The sequence below is a fragment of the Phalacrocorax aristotelis genome, chromosome 5, assembly GCF_949628215.1.
Source record: "Phalacrocorax aristotelis chromosome 5, bGulAri2.1, whole genome shotgun sequence".
In the NCBI taxonomy this organism is placed as follows: domain Eukaryota; kingdom Metazoa; phylum Chordata; class Aves; order Suliformes; family Phalacrocoracidae; genus Phalacrocorax; species Phalacrocorax aristotelis.
The window spans coordinates 45,526,289-45,543,162 of record NC_134280.1 but is presented as its reverse complement, the minus strand read 5'-3'; the positions used below and the strand labels follow the sequence as shown (position 1 = coordinate 45,543,162).

At 48.0% G+C, this 16,874-nt stretch overlaps 2 protein-coding genes across 22 annotated transcripts in view; one reads left to right on the top strand and one right to left on the bottom strand.

Moving 5' to 3' along the window:
* TSPAN18 (tetraspanin 18) overlaps window positions 1-16,874 on the top strand; it is a 169,707-nt gene that overhangs the window by 145,890 nt on the left and 6,943 nt on the right. For 6 of the 12 annotated variants that reach the window (XM_075094262.1, XM_075094260.1, XM_075094264.1 and 3 more), the window contains 2 exons: window positions 688-867; window positions 7,645-7,728. In XM_075094262.1, coding sequence (XP_074950363.1) covers window positions 688-867; window positions 7,645-7,728 — 264 coding nt within the window. Of the gene's footprint in view, window positions 1-687; window positions 868-7,644; window positions 7,729-8,709; window positions 12,598-16,874 lie in introns of those variants that run through there. The other 6 variants (XM_075094269.1, XM_075094268.1, XM_075094267.1 and 3 more) reach the window with 2 other exon arrangements.
* The window catches only part of TP53I11 (tumor protein p53 inducible protein 11), a 25,943-nt gene continuing 21,404 nt past the window's right edge, over window positions 12,336-16,874 (bottom strand). For all 10 annotated transcript variants that reach the window (XM_075094274.1, XM_075094279.1, XM_075094281.1 and 7 more), the window contains one exon: window positions 12,336-16,062. In XM_075094274.1, coding sequence (XP_074950375.1) covers window positions 15,929-16,062 — 134 coding nt within the window. In that variant the 3' untranslated portion in view covers window positions 12,336-15,928. The remainder of the gene's footprint in view (window positions 16,063-16,874) is intronic.

Here is a 16,874-nt window from a genome sequence, read left to right as displayed (position 1 = left end):
TACAAGAAGTTCTGTGTGTGCATGTGTGTGTGTGTACATACGTGAACTTAGTGCTTGGTACAGCCCATGGTATATCTCTTTAGGAGTGAGGAGTAGGATGTCAGGCTCTGCAGATGAAAAGTCAATTTTAATCTTAAAGGAAAAAGATGATTGCTGCCCTTCACGCTGATTCAGGACTTTAATAAAGACATTTCCTTTTGCTTACTGAAAGGAGACAGAGTCAGAGTATGACTTGAATCCTTAAAAAGGACCTGACTTGAATCCTAAAGAGGGACCTTACTTGAACCACCTAGCAATGCCTTTAAGCAGCAACAGTCCTGGCCAATTAGCTAGGGGGAGAACAGGCGCTTGGGAGCCTGGATTGTACTGCTGGCTCCCTTTACAGACTTGCTGGGTGATCTCAGGCAAGTCATTCTGGATGTGCTCCAAAGTCCTGTGTAGTTTGTGGCAATATTCCCAGTGGTACCTTAGAGTCTACAGTATGACATGGGAACAGTGAGACTTTATAAAAAGGCTTTGGTGAAACAGAAGCTCGAAGGTACAGGCGCAACCCACTTCTTTGGAAACAGCAGTGGTTTTGTCTCTGCTTTGATCCCTACAAGAATAGGTCTTTGGTAGATTTCTTGTATCTGCTTTCAGGGCAAAGCGTCAACTCTGTCTTCCTTTCTTCTCTGTTCCTCTCTGTAGTTTGCCTGCTGTGGAGTGAATGGACCAGAAGATTTTGAAGCTATCCCTCATCTTGCACACTCCTCTCTGGAAAAGGTGACACCGGAGGCTTGTTGCCAGAGAGAGCTCCAGAGCCGGGAAGGGATGTTTGTTGACAAGGAAGCCTGCCTCAGAGGTATCGAGAGATTTCAGAACCAACAGGTAAGGGAAACCAAATGCCAGGAAAAGGAGTTTCACAGTGGGTGGAGAGATGGCTGGGGTGGTCATGGGTAGCTAGTGAAGCCGGCAGGCCACGGCATTCTGACTGTAGCTCACATCCTAATTATACTTCTGCTGACAGCTTTTGACGTCATGGCATATGTCTGATTTTGAAAATCCCATTTCTTTGTGTGCACTGCTAAGTCCATGTTGTGCTGTATCAGCAGAAATATGAAGATTTTCCAAAGGAATTGAGAGGTGAGGTGGAAGTTTACATCAAGTTTTATTGTGTTTCTGAAGGTTACTACTATCTCTGAGAAGTTCACAGAATCACAGGTTGGAAGGGACCTCCGGGATCATCTAGTCCAACCTTTCTAGGAAGAGCACAGTCTAAACAAGATGGCCCAGCACCCTGTCCAGACGACTCTTAAAGGTGTCCAACGTGGCCGAGTCAACCACTTCCCTGGCGAGATTATTCCAATGGTTGACTGTCCTCACTGTGAAAAATTTTCCTCTGATGTCCAGTCGGAATCTCCCCAAGAGCAACTTGTGTCCATTCCCCCTTGTCCTCTCCATGGGACTCCTTGTAAAAAGGGCGTCTCCATCTTCTTTGTAGCTGCCCCTTAAGTACTGGTAGATGGTGATGAGATCCCCTCTAAGCCTCCTTTTCTCAAGGCTAAATAAACCCAGTTCTCCCAGCCTATCCTCATATGGCAGGCTTCCCAATCCTTTGATCATCTTGGTGGCCCTTCTCTGGACCCCTTCCAGCCTATCCACATCCTTTTTGTACAGCGGGGACCAGAACTGTACACAGTACTCCAGGTGTGGCCTGACAAGTGCTGAGTAGAGCAGGATGATGACTTCTTTACCTCTGCTGGTGATGCCCTTTTTGATGCAACCCAGCAACCTGTTGGCCTTCTTGGCCGCAGCAGCACACTGTTCACTCATGTTGAGCTTTCTGTCCACCAGGACCCCCAGGTCCCTTTTGACAGAGCTGCTCTCCAGCCAGGTGGATCCCAGTCTGTGCTGCACTCCTGGATTATGTTTTCCCAGGTGCATGACCTTACACTTGTCCTTGTTGACCTTCATAAGGTTCTTGCTGGCCCACTCCTCCAGCCTATCCAGATCTCCCTGCAGCTCTCCCTTCTGGAGTGTCTACTTCCCCACTCAATTTGGTGTCATCAGCAAACTTCATCAGGCTACACTTGATCCTGTTACCCAGATCACTTATAAAGACATTGAATAACATTGGGCCCAATATCGATCCCTGGGGGACTCCACTAGTGACAGGTTGCCACTTGGAAAAGGAGTTATTTACCACCACCCTTTGGGTGCGGCCTGTCAGCCAGTTCCCCACCCACTGCACAGACCACTTGTCTAGGCCATAACACATTGATTTCTCCAGGAGGAGACTGTGGGGGTCTGTATCAAAGGCCTTGGAGAAGTCCAGGTAGACAATGTGTGCCTACTATTGTCAAGCACGATCTGCCCTTAGTAAAGCCACGTTGGCTTTTCCCAATCACGTGCTTCATTTGACTTGTGATGGCTCCCAGGAGGATTCGTTCCATAGCTTTCCCAGGGACTGAAGTAAGGCTGATGGGCCTATAGTTACCGAGATCCTCTCTCAAGCCCTTCTTGTAGATAGGGGTAACATTTGCCTTCCTCCAGTCCTCTGGGACATCCCCCATTCTCCATGACTTCTCGAAGATTATGGAGAGCGGCCTTGCGATGATGTCAGCCAGCTCTCTCAACATCCTCGGGTGGATGTTGTCAGGGCCCATTGAGTTGTGGGGGTCAAGCTCCTGTAGTAATTCCTATACTAACTCTTCCTTCACCGATGGTGGGTCGGTGTTTGGTTCAATTGGCAATGTTGTTCCCAAAGCCTGGGACCTGACAGTGCTGGTAAAGACCAAGGTGAAGAAAGTGCTGAGGACCTCTGCCTTTTCTGCATCATTGGTGATTGATTCTCCTTTTCTGTTTAACAGTGGACCTATGTTCTCCTTCTTTTTCTGCTTATGGTTGACATGTCTGAAGAACCCTTTCTTGTTATTTTTTTATGTCTACAGCCAGTTTCAATTCAAATTGGGCTTTTGCTTTTCTGACTGCGTCACTGCACTCTCTGGCTATGCCCTTGTAGTTCTCGGTGGATAATCCTCCACTTCTCCATTTCTGGTGTGCTTCCCTTTTGGATTTCAATAGAGCCAGGAGGTCATGGTTGAGCCATGGGGGCCTCTTGCTCCACTTACTTCCTTTTCCTTTGTAGGGGATAAATTGGCTTTGTGCTTCCAATAGAGAGTTCTTGAAGAATTCCCAGCTCTCACTAGCTCCTTTGTATTCCATGGAAGCCTCCCATCGAATCCCTCCCAGTTGAGCCCTGAATGAACTGAAGTTTGCTCTTCTAAAATCAAGAACCCTTGTCTTAGAGCTGACCTTCAGCACACTCAGCAGGATCCCGAACTCCACAATATTGTGGTCACTGCAGCCAAGGCTATCACTAACCGAGATATTACAAAGCAGGCTTTCTCGGTTTGTGAATGGCAAGTCCAGCAGCGCCTCCTTCCTGGTTGGCACATCTAACATTTGTATCAGGAAACAGTCCTCTATACATTCCAGGAACTTGGTGGATGACATGCAAGCTGCCGTATTGTTCTTCCAGCAGATGTCTGGGTAGTTGAAGTCACCCATCAGGACCAGGCTCTGTTGGCCAGAAGCTTGCTTTAGTGCCCCAAATATCGCTTCGTCAGCTTCGTCACCGTGGTTAGGAGGTCGATAGCAGATGCCCCCTGTGAGGTCCTGCTTGCTGCTGACCCCTTTGACTTTAACCCAGAGGCATTCAATAAAGCAGTCGCAATCACCATAGTTGACTTTGATACATTCAAGGTGTTCCTTGATGTAGAGTGCAACTCCTCCACCTCTTCTACCTTGCCTGTCTTTATGGAAGAGCTTGTAACCGTCCATTGTGATCCCCCAGTCCTTTGAGGTGTCCCACCATGTTTCAGTTACTCCTATGATGTCATACCCTTCTGAGTGGGCACGGAGCTCCAGTTCCTCCTGTTTGTTACCTAGACTGCGTGCATTCGTGTACATACACTTGAGGTGTTTGCTCTTTTGTTTCACCTCTTGGGAGACAGCTACGGATCATTTGTCACCACACTGGTTGGCCTGACTTACTCCCTCGTTGGATGTGCTGGTGTGAGCGTTTTCTCCACAGATCCCACCCCCCAAGTCCTTCCGTTTAAAGCCTGCCTCACCAAATTAGCCAGCCTACTGATGGAGGTTCCCCTACCCCTTTTAGACAGATGGATTCCATCCCTCCCTAGCATGTTGTTGTCACTGAAGAACACCCCATTGTCGTAAAAGCCAAACCCCTCATGATGGCATCAACCATGTAGGCAGGAGTTGATATACATTATGTGCCTGTTTCTGGCTGCTCCTTTCCCTCAAACTGGCAAATTGGAAGAGAAGATCACTTGGGTACCAATGTTTTTCACTTGCTTCCCCACAGCTTGCAAGTCTTCCTTGATTTTACCCAGGTTGCGGCTCTCAGTGTTGTTCATGCCTACATGAAATAGTAATAGCGGATAGTAGTCTGTTTTCCTGATGAGTCGTGGCACCCTCTTGGCCACATCTCGAACCTTGGCTCCTGGAAGGCAGCATACCTCTCGTGGTTCCCTGTCAGGTTGGCAGATGGGTGCCTCAGTACCCTTCAACAGAGAGTCACCCACCACGAGCACTCGTCATTTCTTTTTACGATATCCACTGTGTGTTGCTGGTACAGTTTCCCCTTGCAGGGGACTTTGCAGAGTTTGCTCATGGGTATCCTCAGTCGTTAAGGCTTCATATCTGTTTCTAATTGTGATGGTGGAGGGTGAAGGCTGATGTGGAATCCTGCTTCTGTGAGTCACCAGGGTCCACAGTGCCTCATTCTTGGCGTGTCTGCCACAGGAACATGATTCTGAAGCCACCTGTCTCTCTCTGCCTCAGCTCCTCTAAAATTGTGCAGCCTCTTAACCGTTTCCTGCAGTTCAGCCACCTGATGTATCAGGTCATCAACCTGTGCACACCTCACGCAGGTACTTACCTTTTCATCAGGAGGGGTGTTTGGGCATATGCTGCAACCCACTGCCTGTACTGATGTGTCCTTTCTTACCAGACCCATCTGGGTGGATGAGTCTGACATCTCGGGGGCTTTCACTGAACCAACAGTGGTTTTAGCTCTGACGTGAGTGCTCACCGTTTTGCCCAAGGCCAAAGCACTTGCCTGAGCTGTAGACCTGCAGGGGGGCTGTGGCGTCCCTCCCGCTCGCCCTGCCAGCGCGAACTTCCATGCCACGCCCTCTGCCGTGCCACGCCCTGGTCACTCGCGCTCCCTAGGGGCCATTTAAATCTCCCGCTGTTGCTTCTGGCAACGCCCCACGCCACGTCAGCTGCACATCAGCCTTGCTTGCAAGAGCTGCTGGCTCCCGACGGGTCCCTCTGCTCACCCCCGGGCTTCTCCGGTACGAGGGACCACGTTGCCTGCCCTGATCTAGCGCTGCGCCGCGGGACTCGCCCTTGCCGCCGCCGAGCTCCTCGCCGACTGATTAATTAGCAAGCCAGCACAGGTCAGCAAGGATAGGATGGAGTTGGCTCTTACTCCATGTGGTGGTGTCTCCAGTTTAGTTCACAAAGGCTCCTCATCACCAATGTATGCAACCAAGTGATTGAGGGTTAAACAGCCATAGAAAACTATGTCTGTTTTCCAAGGAAGAGAAGTGTCGGAAAGCTGCATTTCTCTGCTCTTTTACTCTTTACAGTAGAAAAAGGGCATTTCTTTTGCCAGGCCTCTCGACAATTTTTCCCAATCCTAGACTGGAACAAGACAGTTCAGCATGATGTCATTGACACTGATACGACAGTCATGTTTCCTTACATTGTCACCAAGATGTGAAGTTTAAGAAACTTCTAGCAAAGTTCTTGACTGTGTTCACCTCAGCATTAATAAGCCAGCTCTGTGCTGACCGTGTGTACAAGCCTCCTTTTCTCTCCAGACTAAGCAGTGGTCCTTTCTTCAGCACTTGATAGCAGATTGTGAAAGAGAGTAAAGGAGCTTGGAAACAGTGTGTGAGCTGTTCCTTGCCTGGCAGCTGGAAATGGTTGGCAAAGGCACACCAGGAGAGAGATCATAGCAGACAGAACTGTCCTGCTTCTGCCAGGTCTGATGGCCCTGAATAGATGGGAAAGACAGAGAAGAGAGAGATGACGAACAGCAGGGAGGGAAAGAGAAATGCATTTTGAGAGAGAGGGTTAAACAGATAATAGATTTAGTTTTCCCTAAGTGGTGGTGCTGAGGCCTACCACTTCTATGGAAAGGGAAGTTTTCCTATGAGCCCTTGTCACTGCAGAGTGTTGGTGGAAGCAGTGTGCAGAGCACGTGCCACCAAGCACTCATTAAGGCAATTCTGTAAAATGGGAGAGATGCTCCCAAGCAACTGATGGCTGAATTCATGCATTCCTGGAGCAAAGTCAAGCTCTTGGGACACCATGCTTATGGGACAGTGCTGGCCACACTTGTGCTCAGCCCCATTTTTAGCCAGCTGAGTGGGGCACCCTGGAAGTTGGGTTAATGTTAGAGTTCTGGCAAGCACCCAAGCATTTTGTTGCTGGGCTGGATGCTTTTCCCTGAAAATTGGGCTGAAATGTGGCCAGAACAGAGCTACTGCTAAGCAGTCTCATGTTTGACAAAACCGTGGTTTTAATAGCTTGGTTACTGCCTCAGTGGTCTGCACTCCCTGCATCTGCCTTGTGAGTGGGTCCCCTCTGTGCTCTCCCTCTCTCTCTTCTGGTTGTGTCTCACTTGCAGTGAGCAGGGTCTGGCATGGACACCAGTCTGTAACTGTTGTGCTATCTTTGCAGTTGAGACATTTTCTTTTCTGGGTGGAAGGAAAAAAATCAGCTGATTGAAACATCCCAGCAGTATGGATGGGATTAAACATGTGCGTGTGAAGTATATGCTCAATGGGGAGGAGAGCTACTTTTTACATTGAACAAACCCCAATCTACTTTTCTCTTTCTGTGTGACCTATTTGCAGAAATTTGCTGGTGGGTTGGAATTTTAGGCTGGGAGAACTGTGAGGCCAGGATAAGCTGGTGATTTCCAGAAACATCCTAAAACCTTTCCAGAAGATCTATGTGCTGTTAATTGTATGAGCAATAGTAAATGACATTAAAGATGATGGTGGCTATGCTGCGTAAGTGGAAAGATTGCTGTAGTACATGGCCCTGAGTTCTTAATGAAATTATCCTATAGCCAGGAGATCAGCAGGTGTTCATCCATGCTCCTTTGGGTGAAAACACAGAGAAAAGGTCCTGGGCTGTGAAAGAGCTGCTGGCTGTGAGAAGAGGATTCAAGAATTCCTGCCTTGGCTTTAAATAAATTGTCCTTATCCCTAGCCAGCCTGGGCTGCCTGTCATCTGCCCTGAGGATCCTTTCCTCTGTGCTTAGTCTCTGCCCTTTGCAGATGGAGTGCTCTCCCGTGCTGCTTCCCTCTGCCTTGCAAGAAAACACAGTTTCTCATGGTCAGTGAGGGAGTGAACCACTCCGATACCACTACAGCAAAATGTGCCCCTCCTTGTCACTGTTCTGTGGGTCTCTGCCTCCAGTGCTGTGGGTCTGGGTGAGAGGGAGCCGTGATCATGGTGCCTGGTTCTGAGAGCACCTCTTGTACTAATGAGGGTTGTGCTGTGAGAAAAATGCAATGTGCTGCTCAGGTGTGTCTCACCACGTTTTGTCCTTCCTAGGGCTGCTACACTGTGATCCTGAACTCCTTTGAGACCTATGTGTACCTTGCAGGAGCCCTTGCCATCGGAGTGTTGGCCATTGAGGTACTTAATGTTGTGTGACTAGAAGAAAAGCAAGTATCGGTAGATGTCGAGCAGTGAGGCAGGTGCTCCCCCTTGCCGGGGGCAGCTGTTCCTGCAAAATGAGAGCAGGTTATCAACTTGTGGTTTTAATTGCCTAGAAAGAGCTGGGTGCTTGGTCCTTTGCCACAAAAGGCAGAGAAATAACCAGTGCCACATGCCTGCAGTGCCGCCTCATGTTGGGCCTGCTGCAGAGGTCACACCATGCCATGTTGGCCACGAGAGCTTTGGGGATGCACCGCCTGCTCTGGGGCCCCACACAGTCCTGCCCTCATTGTGGCATCACCCCAGCAAGCTGGCTAATGTGTCACTTGGTTAATGTGTTCAAACTGTGCCTTTGCTTTAAAAACTTCTGTTTAGAGCCTGAAACTGTACTGGCTCTGGAGTATCTCCATTACCTGGCACTAGCGTGTGGCTCTTTGGTGATGTTTCTGAGGAATGGGCTTCCACCAGACATTACATTATCCCAGAAATTATGTCCCTGCCCTGCAGCACTGCTGGGGCAAGGCTGGGTGCTTTCCCCAGTGCCCTGTCTTGTGCAGAGGAGAAGGATCTGGGCAGAGCCCCAGCAGCTCCCATGAAGGCCCTGCTGTGCCTGCTCTGGGCAGTGGGAATGGTGTGCAGAGCAGTATCCGTGGAGCCTTCTCCCCTGGGACACTAACGGAGGTTTGGGAATAAAGCTAAGCTGCTGCTGTAGCCACAAACAGTTCGGAGGACAGGAGAAGGGGGGGAGGGAATCGCCTTCAGGAAAAAAAAAAGTATTGCCACAGCTTCTCCTGGGTGGTGGGAAGGGTTCCCCTTGCTGCATGACTGACTGCTGGGCAGGAGGGAATGACAGGAGTGGTCCTAGGGCCAAGGAGGGCTTTGCTGATCTTCGGGAAGATGCAGCTGACTCTTGTGGTTCTCTGTTTTGTTTTTGCCCTCTTCTTCCCCGGCCCTTCCCAGCTGTTTGCCATGATCTTTGCTATGTGTCTCTTTCGAGGGATCCAGTAAAAGGTGGCCCATGAACTACCACGTTCCCCACGTACTCAGAAGAAAGACGGAAAATCAGAAGAAACAAAACCTGAAAACACCCAAAAAACTTTATTTTTTTTTAACAAAATGGGTTGGGGGGGGGAAAAGTAAAAAAAAAAAACAAAAGAGGGTTGTAATATATGAATGACCAAAAGGATTGTACTTCAGGGGCTGGAACTTTGAGGTGATGTGCACTACACTGTACACCGGACCCTTGCCCAGAGCCACCAACAGCAGCAATGGAGCAGGAGCCCAGCGCAGCTGATTGCACTAGTGACTGACAGAGCTGGCGATGGGGCATGGGAGGATGAGCACAGCTGCCTCTCCTGCAAGGCTGTGCCTACCATTCACAACTTTATCATGTTTTAGACAGCAAAAGACTGAAAAACAGCCAGGGAGGAGCTGGATAAGGCAACAGGTTGGCCAAAGACTGTGACTGTCCAGGTGGGTCTGAAACAATCGGTGGTGGCTCATCTAAGAAGTAGGTGGTTGCTGTTTGGGAAATTCTGGCTTTAATGCCCAGCCACAGAATGAAAACACACATTCTTCAGTGGAAGGTTTGCCCCTATCATCTGAAACGTGTCAGAGAAGTCAGGCACTTCAGTGAGGCTGGCTTTTCTCTGGAGCCTCAAGCAGGGGCAGTGTCATCTCACTTAGCAATGGGACTCACCTAAGGCTGGCTGATGGTCAAGGGTTTGGTGCCTACCTTTCTGTTTTTACTAAGATTTACTGTTCCTTATTGTGAAAAAGAAAGAGAGAAAGTGGTTCCCTGCTGTGTACATATTTCCTGGGAAAAATAACAACTGTGGTCAAGAATCGCTGATACTGCTGCCTTCCTGAGAAGGCGAGGAAATAGTGTTTGAATCTTGTTAGCCTTTGCCTTTCCCTTCATATTGCAAAGAACAGTTTGTGGCACTCTGTTAGAATAAATATTTGCAGTTGGATTCCTACATGCTTTCCAGCCCTAATGGTAGTTTTAGGCATGGTGCTGTCTGGAAGAGGCTGAGGGTTGTCAGCTGCTCCCATGCTGTTTGCCTGAAACAGTCTTGTGGCATCATTTCTGCTCAGAGGATTTCCCCTGAGATCCTCCCATGCGCTCATGATTAAAGCATCAAGTTGGAATTGTTTTATTCTCTGCCTGCTAGTTGAGAGTGTTTCCTCCCTTGAGATAGTTTGACATTTAACTAACGTATCATCTACTTAATAATTTGAAAGTAAACTTGAGAAAGATGCCTGAGTGTGGACCTTGGTCAGAGAGTAAGATGGAACTGCTGAGGCCCCAGGCAGGCTCTAAGAGCACCCAGCATGCAGCCAAACTGCTTCAGTGGTCACAGTTACCAACCCAGGCAGGTCACTGGTTTCTCTTCTCTGGACACCTCAACCCCTGTTGCCTTAATTTTTCATCTGGTCACTCCCTGACCCCAAACTCATTGTGCTTGGGGGAAGACAGAAGGGGCTGTGGTATCTTGTTTAGCTTAAGTCTTTTTACAGATTTTTATAGGCTCAGATTATGGAGCACTTTTATAGAGGCTTAAACCAGCCCCTCTGAAAGCTGTAACCACAGGCAAGGAAGGAGAGGCAGCAGAAGGCAGCAGCAAGGAGCCAAGCAGTAACCTTGTGCCCAGGTTTGGCAGCATCAGGCGCACTTTAAAGGGGTGGGTGTGTGTGTGTCGGGGCTGTGTCCCTTCAGACCTCCCAGGGGCACTGCACAAGCTACAGGGAAGGAAGGAAGGAAAGCAGCAGAAAGACTGGTCCGTAATAGACAACGATCCTGGCTAAATGTCCACGTTGGGGAACGAGGCTAGTAAGGAACAGAAAGGAGGCATTAAAGCTTTTCCAAGCTTTGTTTGAGACCAACAATTTGCTCATCAGCAGGAGAGGGCCCTGGCAGGTAGAGCTGCAGCCGCGCCCATGTTGCAGTCAGCATATTCCAACAATGGAATGGGAGGCCAGGGCTGCTGAGTGGCCTCAGATGGTGCATTAAACCTTGTGGAAAGCTTTTCTGAACTATTTCCCTTTGGATCTGCTTTTAATGAGGCATTTTAGCATTAAATACTGATCTATTGTTTAATGAAGGAAAACAGTTTTGCTAGCCAAAAAAACAGCAGTATTTGTACCTAACAGCAGGTGCTGTTCTTAAGATAGGAAAAATCTGTTGCACCTACTAGTCTTGCAGAAGGGCTGAGCAGAAGAGCGTATGTGTTCTGCTTCTGCCGCAGGAGCTGGTGTTAGTGACTGTTCTGGGAGAGCAATTCCCAGGGGAGGAACAAAACCATGAGCAGAGATGGTAATTAGGCTGAAGGTGAGTGAGAGAAGCAGAACTGCCTCCCCCAGTCTCCAATTTTTCCTTTCCCCTTAGTTTATTATACAAAGGCCTGGCTGTCTCAGGTTAGAGCCTGAAAGGTGAATACCCTGATTTGTGCATGGTGGATGGTTTTTTTCTTTTTTTCTTACTTCAGCCAAAACCAAACCTTAAAGCCTTTTTCTGCCACCAGCGGCATGGGGGAAAATTTGTCAGCACAAGGGGAACTAGACCAAAGCAGCCAGAGTGCCAAGTGGTAAATATACATGCCTGAAGTAGGATCTCTGCAGGCTTATTTCTCTTGGGGTCTCCTAATTCTGTACGCATTGCTTTGCCTGTTTTTAGCTTTCTCACTTTCCTTCTTCCCTAATGGCTGTCCCCATACCTTGAAAAACATCTTATTTGACTGTTATCCTGGCCTTTGCACAGTTGTTTCTCCTCTCTTACCTTGTCTGATCCCCCATTGCTCTTTTCTGAATGATGACTTCAAATCCTCTCGCATGCCACTGGGAACACAGCTTGAAACCCCAGCAACAGCTAGGCAGCACATTTTAAGAAATGGAGGTAGCTGTAAAGATACATGGAAGTCTGAGAGAACCTGTGGAAGCTGGTAACAGGCAAAAGGAATTTCTCCTGGGGGAATTCAATGAGCAAGCAAGCCCACAAAGCAGACTCCTGCTGTACAGCAAAGCATGTACATTTCCCCCACCCCCCGGTTATGTACTGCCCCCTCTGTTGTACAGTAGTTTTCAGAACAGTAGGCAGGAGAAACAAGCAAATATAAAAACACAGTTGTAACAGCTCTGGCAAATACCTTGGGGTCAGGGGCTCAAGGTAGATTCAGTGCTTGCTGGAAAGCTCTGGGCAGGCCAGGGACCAGAGGGAGCTGTCAGACTGTGACCACAGCCCAGGCACCTTGGATGGAAGTAGTAGAAAAAAGCCTGTGCCTGCAAGCCCACAGCCCCTCTCAGTGCCCCGGCTCCTGGCTGTTATTTAATGCTCAAATGACTGTCACAAATGCCTTGGAAAAGGGCTGTGTGTGAAATAATGTTGGAAATCTATTTTAAAAAAACCTGTAAATATTCTTTTTATTAGATAGTGGAGCTAATTTATCCTGTATGCCCTACTGTAATGTTTTTTTTATATTGAAAGGATTTTTTTGTAATATAAACCAGAACACAAGCCTGAAGCACTCTGCACAGTTTTTTGTGTGCGTTTCTTTAAAAAAAAATAAAAGAATAGAAGAAAGATACTGTGACAGTGAAGTGAAACAGCTTTAATTTTCATTATTTACTTGGTGTTAAGTACAGTCACTTTCTTACCAGAGGAGAAAGAATAAACTCAGGTACAGCAGCTAAAATGAGGTATAAACTGAAGTGTCCCATTCTCCCCTGCCCCTCCCCCAACCCCTCCCAAGTAAAAACCCTTGACCAGAAAGGAGAGGCCAGCTTAGGACAGACAGAGCCTCTCCTTTGTCACCAGCTCCAGTTTGCCAGATATTGGTTAGGTGTATATAAGGCGCTGTAGGGAGTTATGTGAGTGATGGGCTTTCTTCACCCTCAAAAGCAAGGGCTCTATGAGCACAAGAGTGTGGGTTTATTTCTGGCAGAGAAAGGGGGCCAGCCTTAGTCCTGGCCTGTGCCTGCTCAGAGCCCAACTCTCTTGGGAACACAGCTCCCCACCCTGCACAATGATACAAATGCAGGTAATTAATTGCAGTCTCCCTTGGGAGATTATGTCAGTCCATGGCCTTTCTCACAATTTAACAGATAAGGAAACTGAGGCCTGTAGCAATGGAGTTTTTCCTCAGCATATCAGCAGCAGGGCCTGAAGTGGTGCCTCAGGCTTTTGATACCCAAATTATATGCTCAACTGCCACCTGCAGTTGTGATGCCAGCACTTCTTTCCTTAGCAACACAGTTCTGTAGAAATGTTTCAGCATCCTCCTCCCTTTCCCCCCATTCACAGAGTGAAGACAACCAGCCACAGTTGGTTTCTGGCAGCACTGCAGATGCTCTGCCTGGGCTCCATACTCAAGGCACCTGGAGAAACTCCCTCCTAGACCTCACCTGCTACAACTTCACCTCAAGCGGGCCTGGCCGTGCTTCTCCTGCAGCACCATGCCAAACACCACAGCCTTTTTTGTAGCCATTGCCAGGCAGGGACATCCATTTGCCCCATCTCACTTAGTTGTAGTAGAGGTATAGCGCCTCAGTCCACTTGCATACTTTCTACATGGTCTGTTTATAGCAAAATGGAGCAAGAAGCATGAAAATAAAACAACTTCATCTCTCCCCTTTCAGGACTAAGTACCAAGTAGCATGAACTCTCTTATGTGGCCACTCCCCCAGGCTTTGCTCTATGTTGGAGAAGACAACATTTACTGGCAAAACTAGAAGTGGCTCACTGTTTTAATTTTTGCAGAGGCAGCTGCTAAGCAGGGGAACCAGAGGATTCTGACTTCACCTGATTTAAAGCTCCTTTGGAAGGCTGTAACTGCTTCCCTCACCTTCCTACCTGATCAAGAAGTCTTCAGGGAACTGCTCTCACATAGGGCAGTAACTCATTTCTCTCACCTGCTGGATGACATTTTAAGGTACACTAATCAAGCAGCCATCTACAGACCCAGAGTCATAACTAAGTTCCTAGGACCTGTGGCCAACACAGATGGGAGGACAGCATTAAGAAAACCTCCATTTCCTTCTTCTGCAAGAATGCTTTTGCTGTGGTCAGTTTTATTTGTCTTTCCTAGAACCACTGTTTCCCACTCCCCCACCAAGACCAACAATCAGTGTGTGTATACATTCATTTGACCCCCCTAAACACATGTTCCTATACCAACAGCTACAGCCACTGCAGCTGCCTGTGCAGGGTAAGAGCACCAGCCACAGCGTGCCACACTCCAGTCCCCCTCTGCCCCAGCACCACTTGGTCTAATTTGTGATATGTTCCAGGCTGCACTTGATCATTTCCAGCCTCACAGGGAAAAGGTTTCCCTCTTGGAGCTCAACTCTTCCACCTGAACAGGAAGGCTCCTCTTAAATGTATGGTTTAGTTTAGTATCATATTTTGGACATGTTGAAAGCAGCTTGGCAGGCATGTGTTGTTAGGAGGCTCTAGAATTTAGCCTGCTGTTAGATATTGCCTCTCCATTTGATTTACTACTTAGGGAAAAAAAAAAAAATTACAGTTGATGTTTCCCAGTTCAACTATATCCAATATCCTTACCTGACAGACATTTTGCACAGCCAGTAAGTACAATGCACACAGTGTCCCAAGTTTATGCAGCTGCTTCTAATGCCAAAAGCACTAACACAACATAGAGTAACTACCCACTACCTTCTTCTAACTCTACTAAGCTATTAAATAGCAATAGCCATAGATCCCAGTCTCACCAGTGACTTGAGGGCTGTTGGTCACACAAGCACTTCTGTTCATGTAGGCATATTTCTACTGGGATTTTTGGAATGTCAGCTCTATTCCAGGGCACACTTTGATCCAGTCAACAGTAGCACATGAGTAAGAAGTGCATATCCTGTACACAGACCTTCTGGCTTTAGTCCCATGGAGAACAAAAAATGCTGCCTCCAGCTGTGGAGAGGGATAATCTGCAAAAAAAGCACTAGGAAGTAGGGCAGCAAATGCTGTTAAGCCCAAGAGGTGTTGGAGAAACTTCTCAGTAAGTACTAAAGCACATTTAGACCTTTCTTGACTGAGCTAGAGGAAGCAATGACACCTTCATACCCCCTTACTCCTTGCTGTTCTTGATCCCAGTTAAGTATCTTAATGCTACAAACTTTGGTCCTCTCGTCTCGAAGTCAGAACAGCTGTGATGCCTGCACACTAGCAGACCTGTAACATTATCTGACACAGCTGGGGCTCATCTCTAGAGGCTGCTCACTGACCCAAGCAGCTGTGCTGATGCTCACTCTGCTCTCACTAGCACTAACCAAAGGAGCACTCTTGCCCTTGCTTAACTGAAGAATCAGATGCTACCTCACACCCACCACTGCTGTAACTGTAAGAAGTGTTCTGGTGTGAAAGGACAGGACCCCAGCCTAGAAACGTCACAAAACATCCAAGCAAGGGAATGTCTTTGTGCTCAACAGGCTTTTTCCAAAAGCTTCCTTCACTTCTTACATATTATAGTTCAAGCTGATCTGTTGTTCCCATTGCTGTCCCTGCAAAAGGAACAAGCAAGAAGCCTCCCTCTTCTTTTGCTCTATCTCCTGCCAAGCTTTGTACAGCACCTGGTGCAAAACTACAAATGGGGTGGCACCTCTGGCAGTGAGGGAAGATGAGCCATTTGCAAAGCACTAAACTAGACCTAGCCCCATCCAGCTCCCAGCTACCTGGACAGTCAGTACTTGCTAAAAGGGGAACAAGCTGTACACAAGGGCACACTCCACCAGACAGGTACAAGGCTCACCAAGGGGAGTAGCTGAGTCCTTCACCCTGTCTCCTCAGGGATTTGGTTTCCATGTGCTGGTCTTATTTTCTGCTTTATTCCAGCGGGTTCAGAGCCTGTGATCCCATTGACCAGTTTCCCCCTGGGAAACTGGTTCTTCTCCCTGAGCCTGCCAGGCCTGCACACCTCCCTGAGCCTTCCTCCTGCTGCTCCTCACCTCCTGCAGAGGGGCTGGGGGGTCCCACCCCTGACGCTGCTCCCCTCCATTTCACCTGGCAATGCCACCAGCACCGGGCATGTAACTGATTCATGCCGGTAAATGGAAAAGAAGGAAACCACTTCAGAACCAAAAGGGACTAACAAAAAAAGTTATAATTATATTGCAAAGTTACCAACACAAAACCCCCCTCCCACCCTACCCATGACAAAAAGCCCAGGAATTAGACCTTCTTGGGACGGCGTCCAACTTGGTAATAATAATAAATGCTGATGAGGATGAAGAGGGCTCGGCTGACCAGGAGGAGCATGGCACCTGTGGCTATCCGGCTACTCTCAACCAGGGAGACAGTGGTAACTGGAGGAGGAGGAGGAAGACAAGGCAGTGGTTGGTGATGAAAAAACAAATGGAGACAAGTAGCACAAAGCTGTTTTCTACTGCCCTCTAATGCAGCTTCCTAGCAAGATCTGCTTCTGCAAGAACATAGAAGCTTTCACCACAAGCTCATGCACACAGTGAACCCATGGCAGGGGCTCTTCAATAGCTTCATTTGACAGCCTTGAAGTTATCTACAGCTCCATGGTCCCTAGAGGTTTCACTTACAGAACCTCTGCTTTAAAGGGAGCCACAGTTCAAACCGGTCAGTCAAGCAGATGTGAGGTTCCATCATGCTCAGGTGTTAATTGTGGAAGTTGCATGTTCCCAAGTTTGCTTTGTGGTTTGACCACTTCAGTGCTGATAAACATTTTCAGCTTTAGGAGCATCTAAAAATAGACATGGTCCACACACACTCCTCTTTTCCAAGCATCTCTCTTTTCTGGCTACCAAAACACAGCCCATATCCAAACCAGCTACCTTATATACAGTTAGTGAGCTACCAATATACACATACAAAAAACCCCTTCATTGTTAAATATAGACAAGCTCCCTAGAAACCAACTGAACCATTTTTCTCTGTTTTGGTAAGACCAAACATCCCCCTTTTTAGTGTAGGTTTCTACAGTCTTTCTTGTTAGTTCCAGCATCTAGGCAGCCCGCTCCAGATGATTACCTGTGCTGGCTAAGGTCAGGACGTTTTTAGGGAGAAAAATGAATGGTCAGAAAAGGATGTTTCCCCTGCACCTGGGCACCCTACAGTGAGCAGCCCAAGGTAGAGGCTACTCCATGGG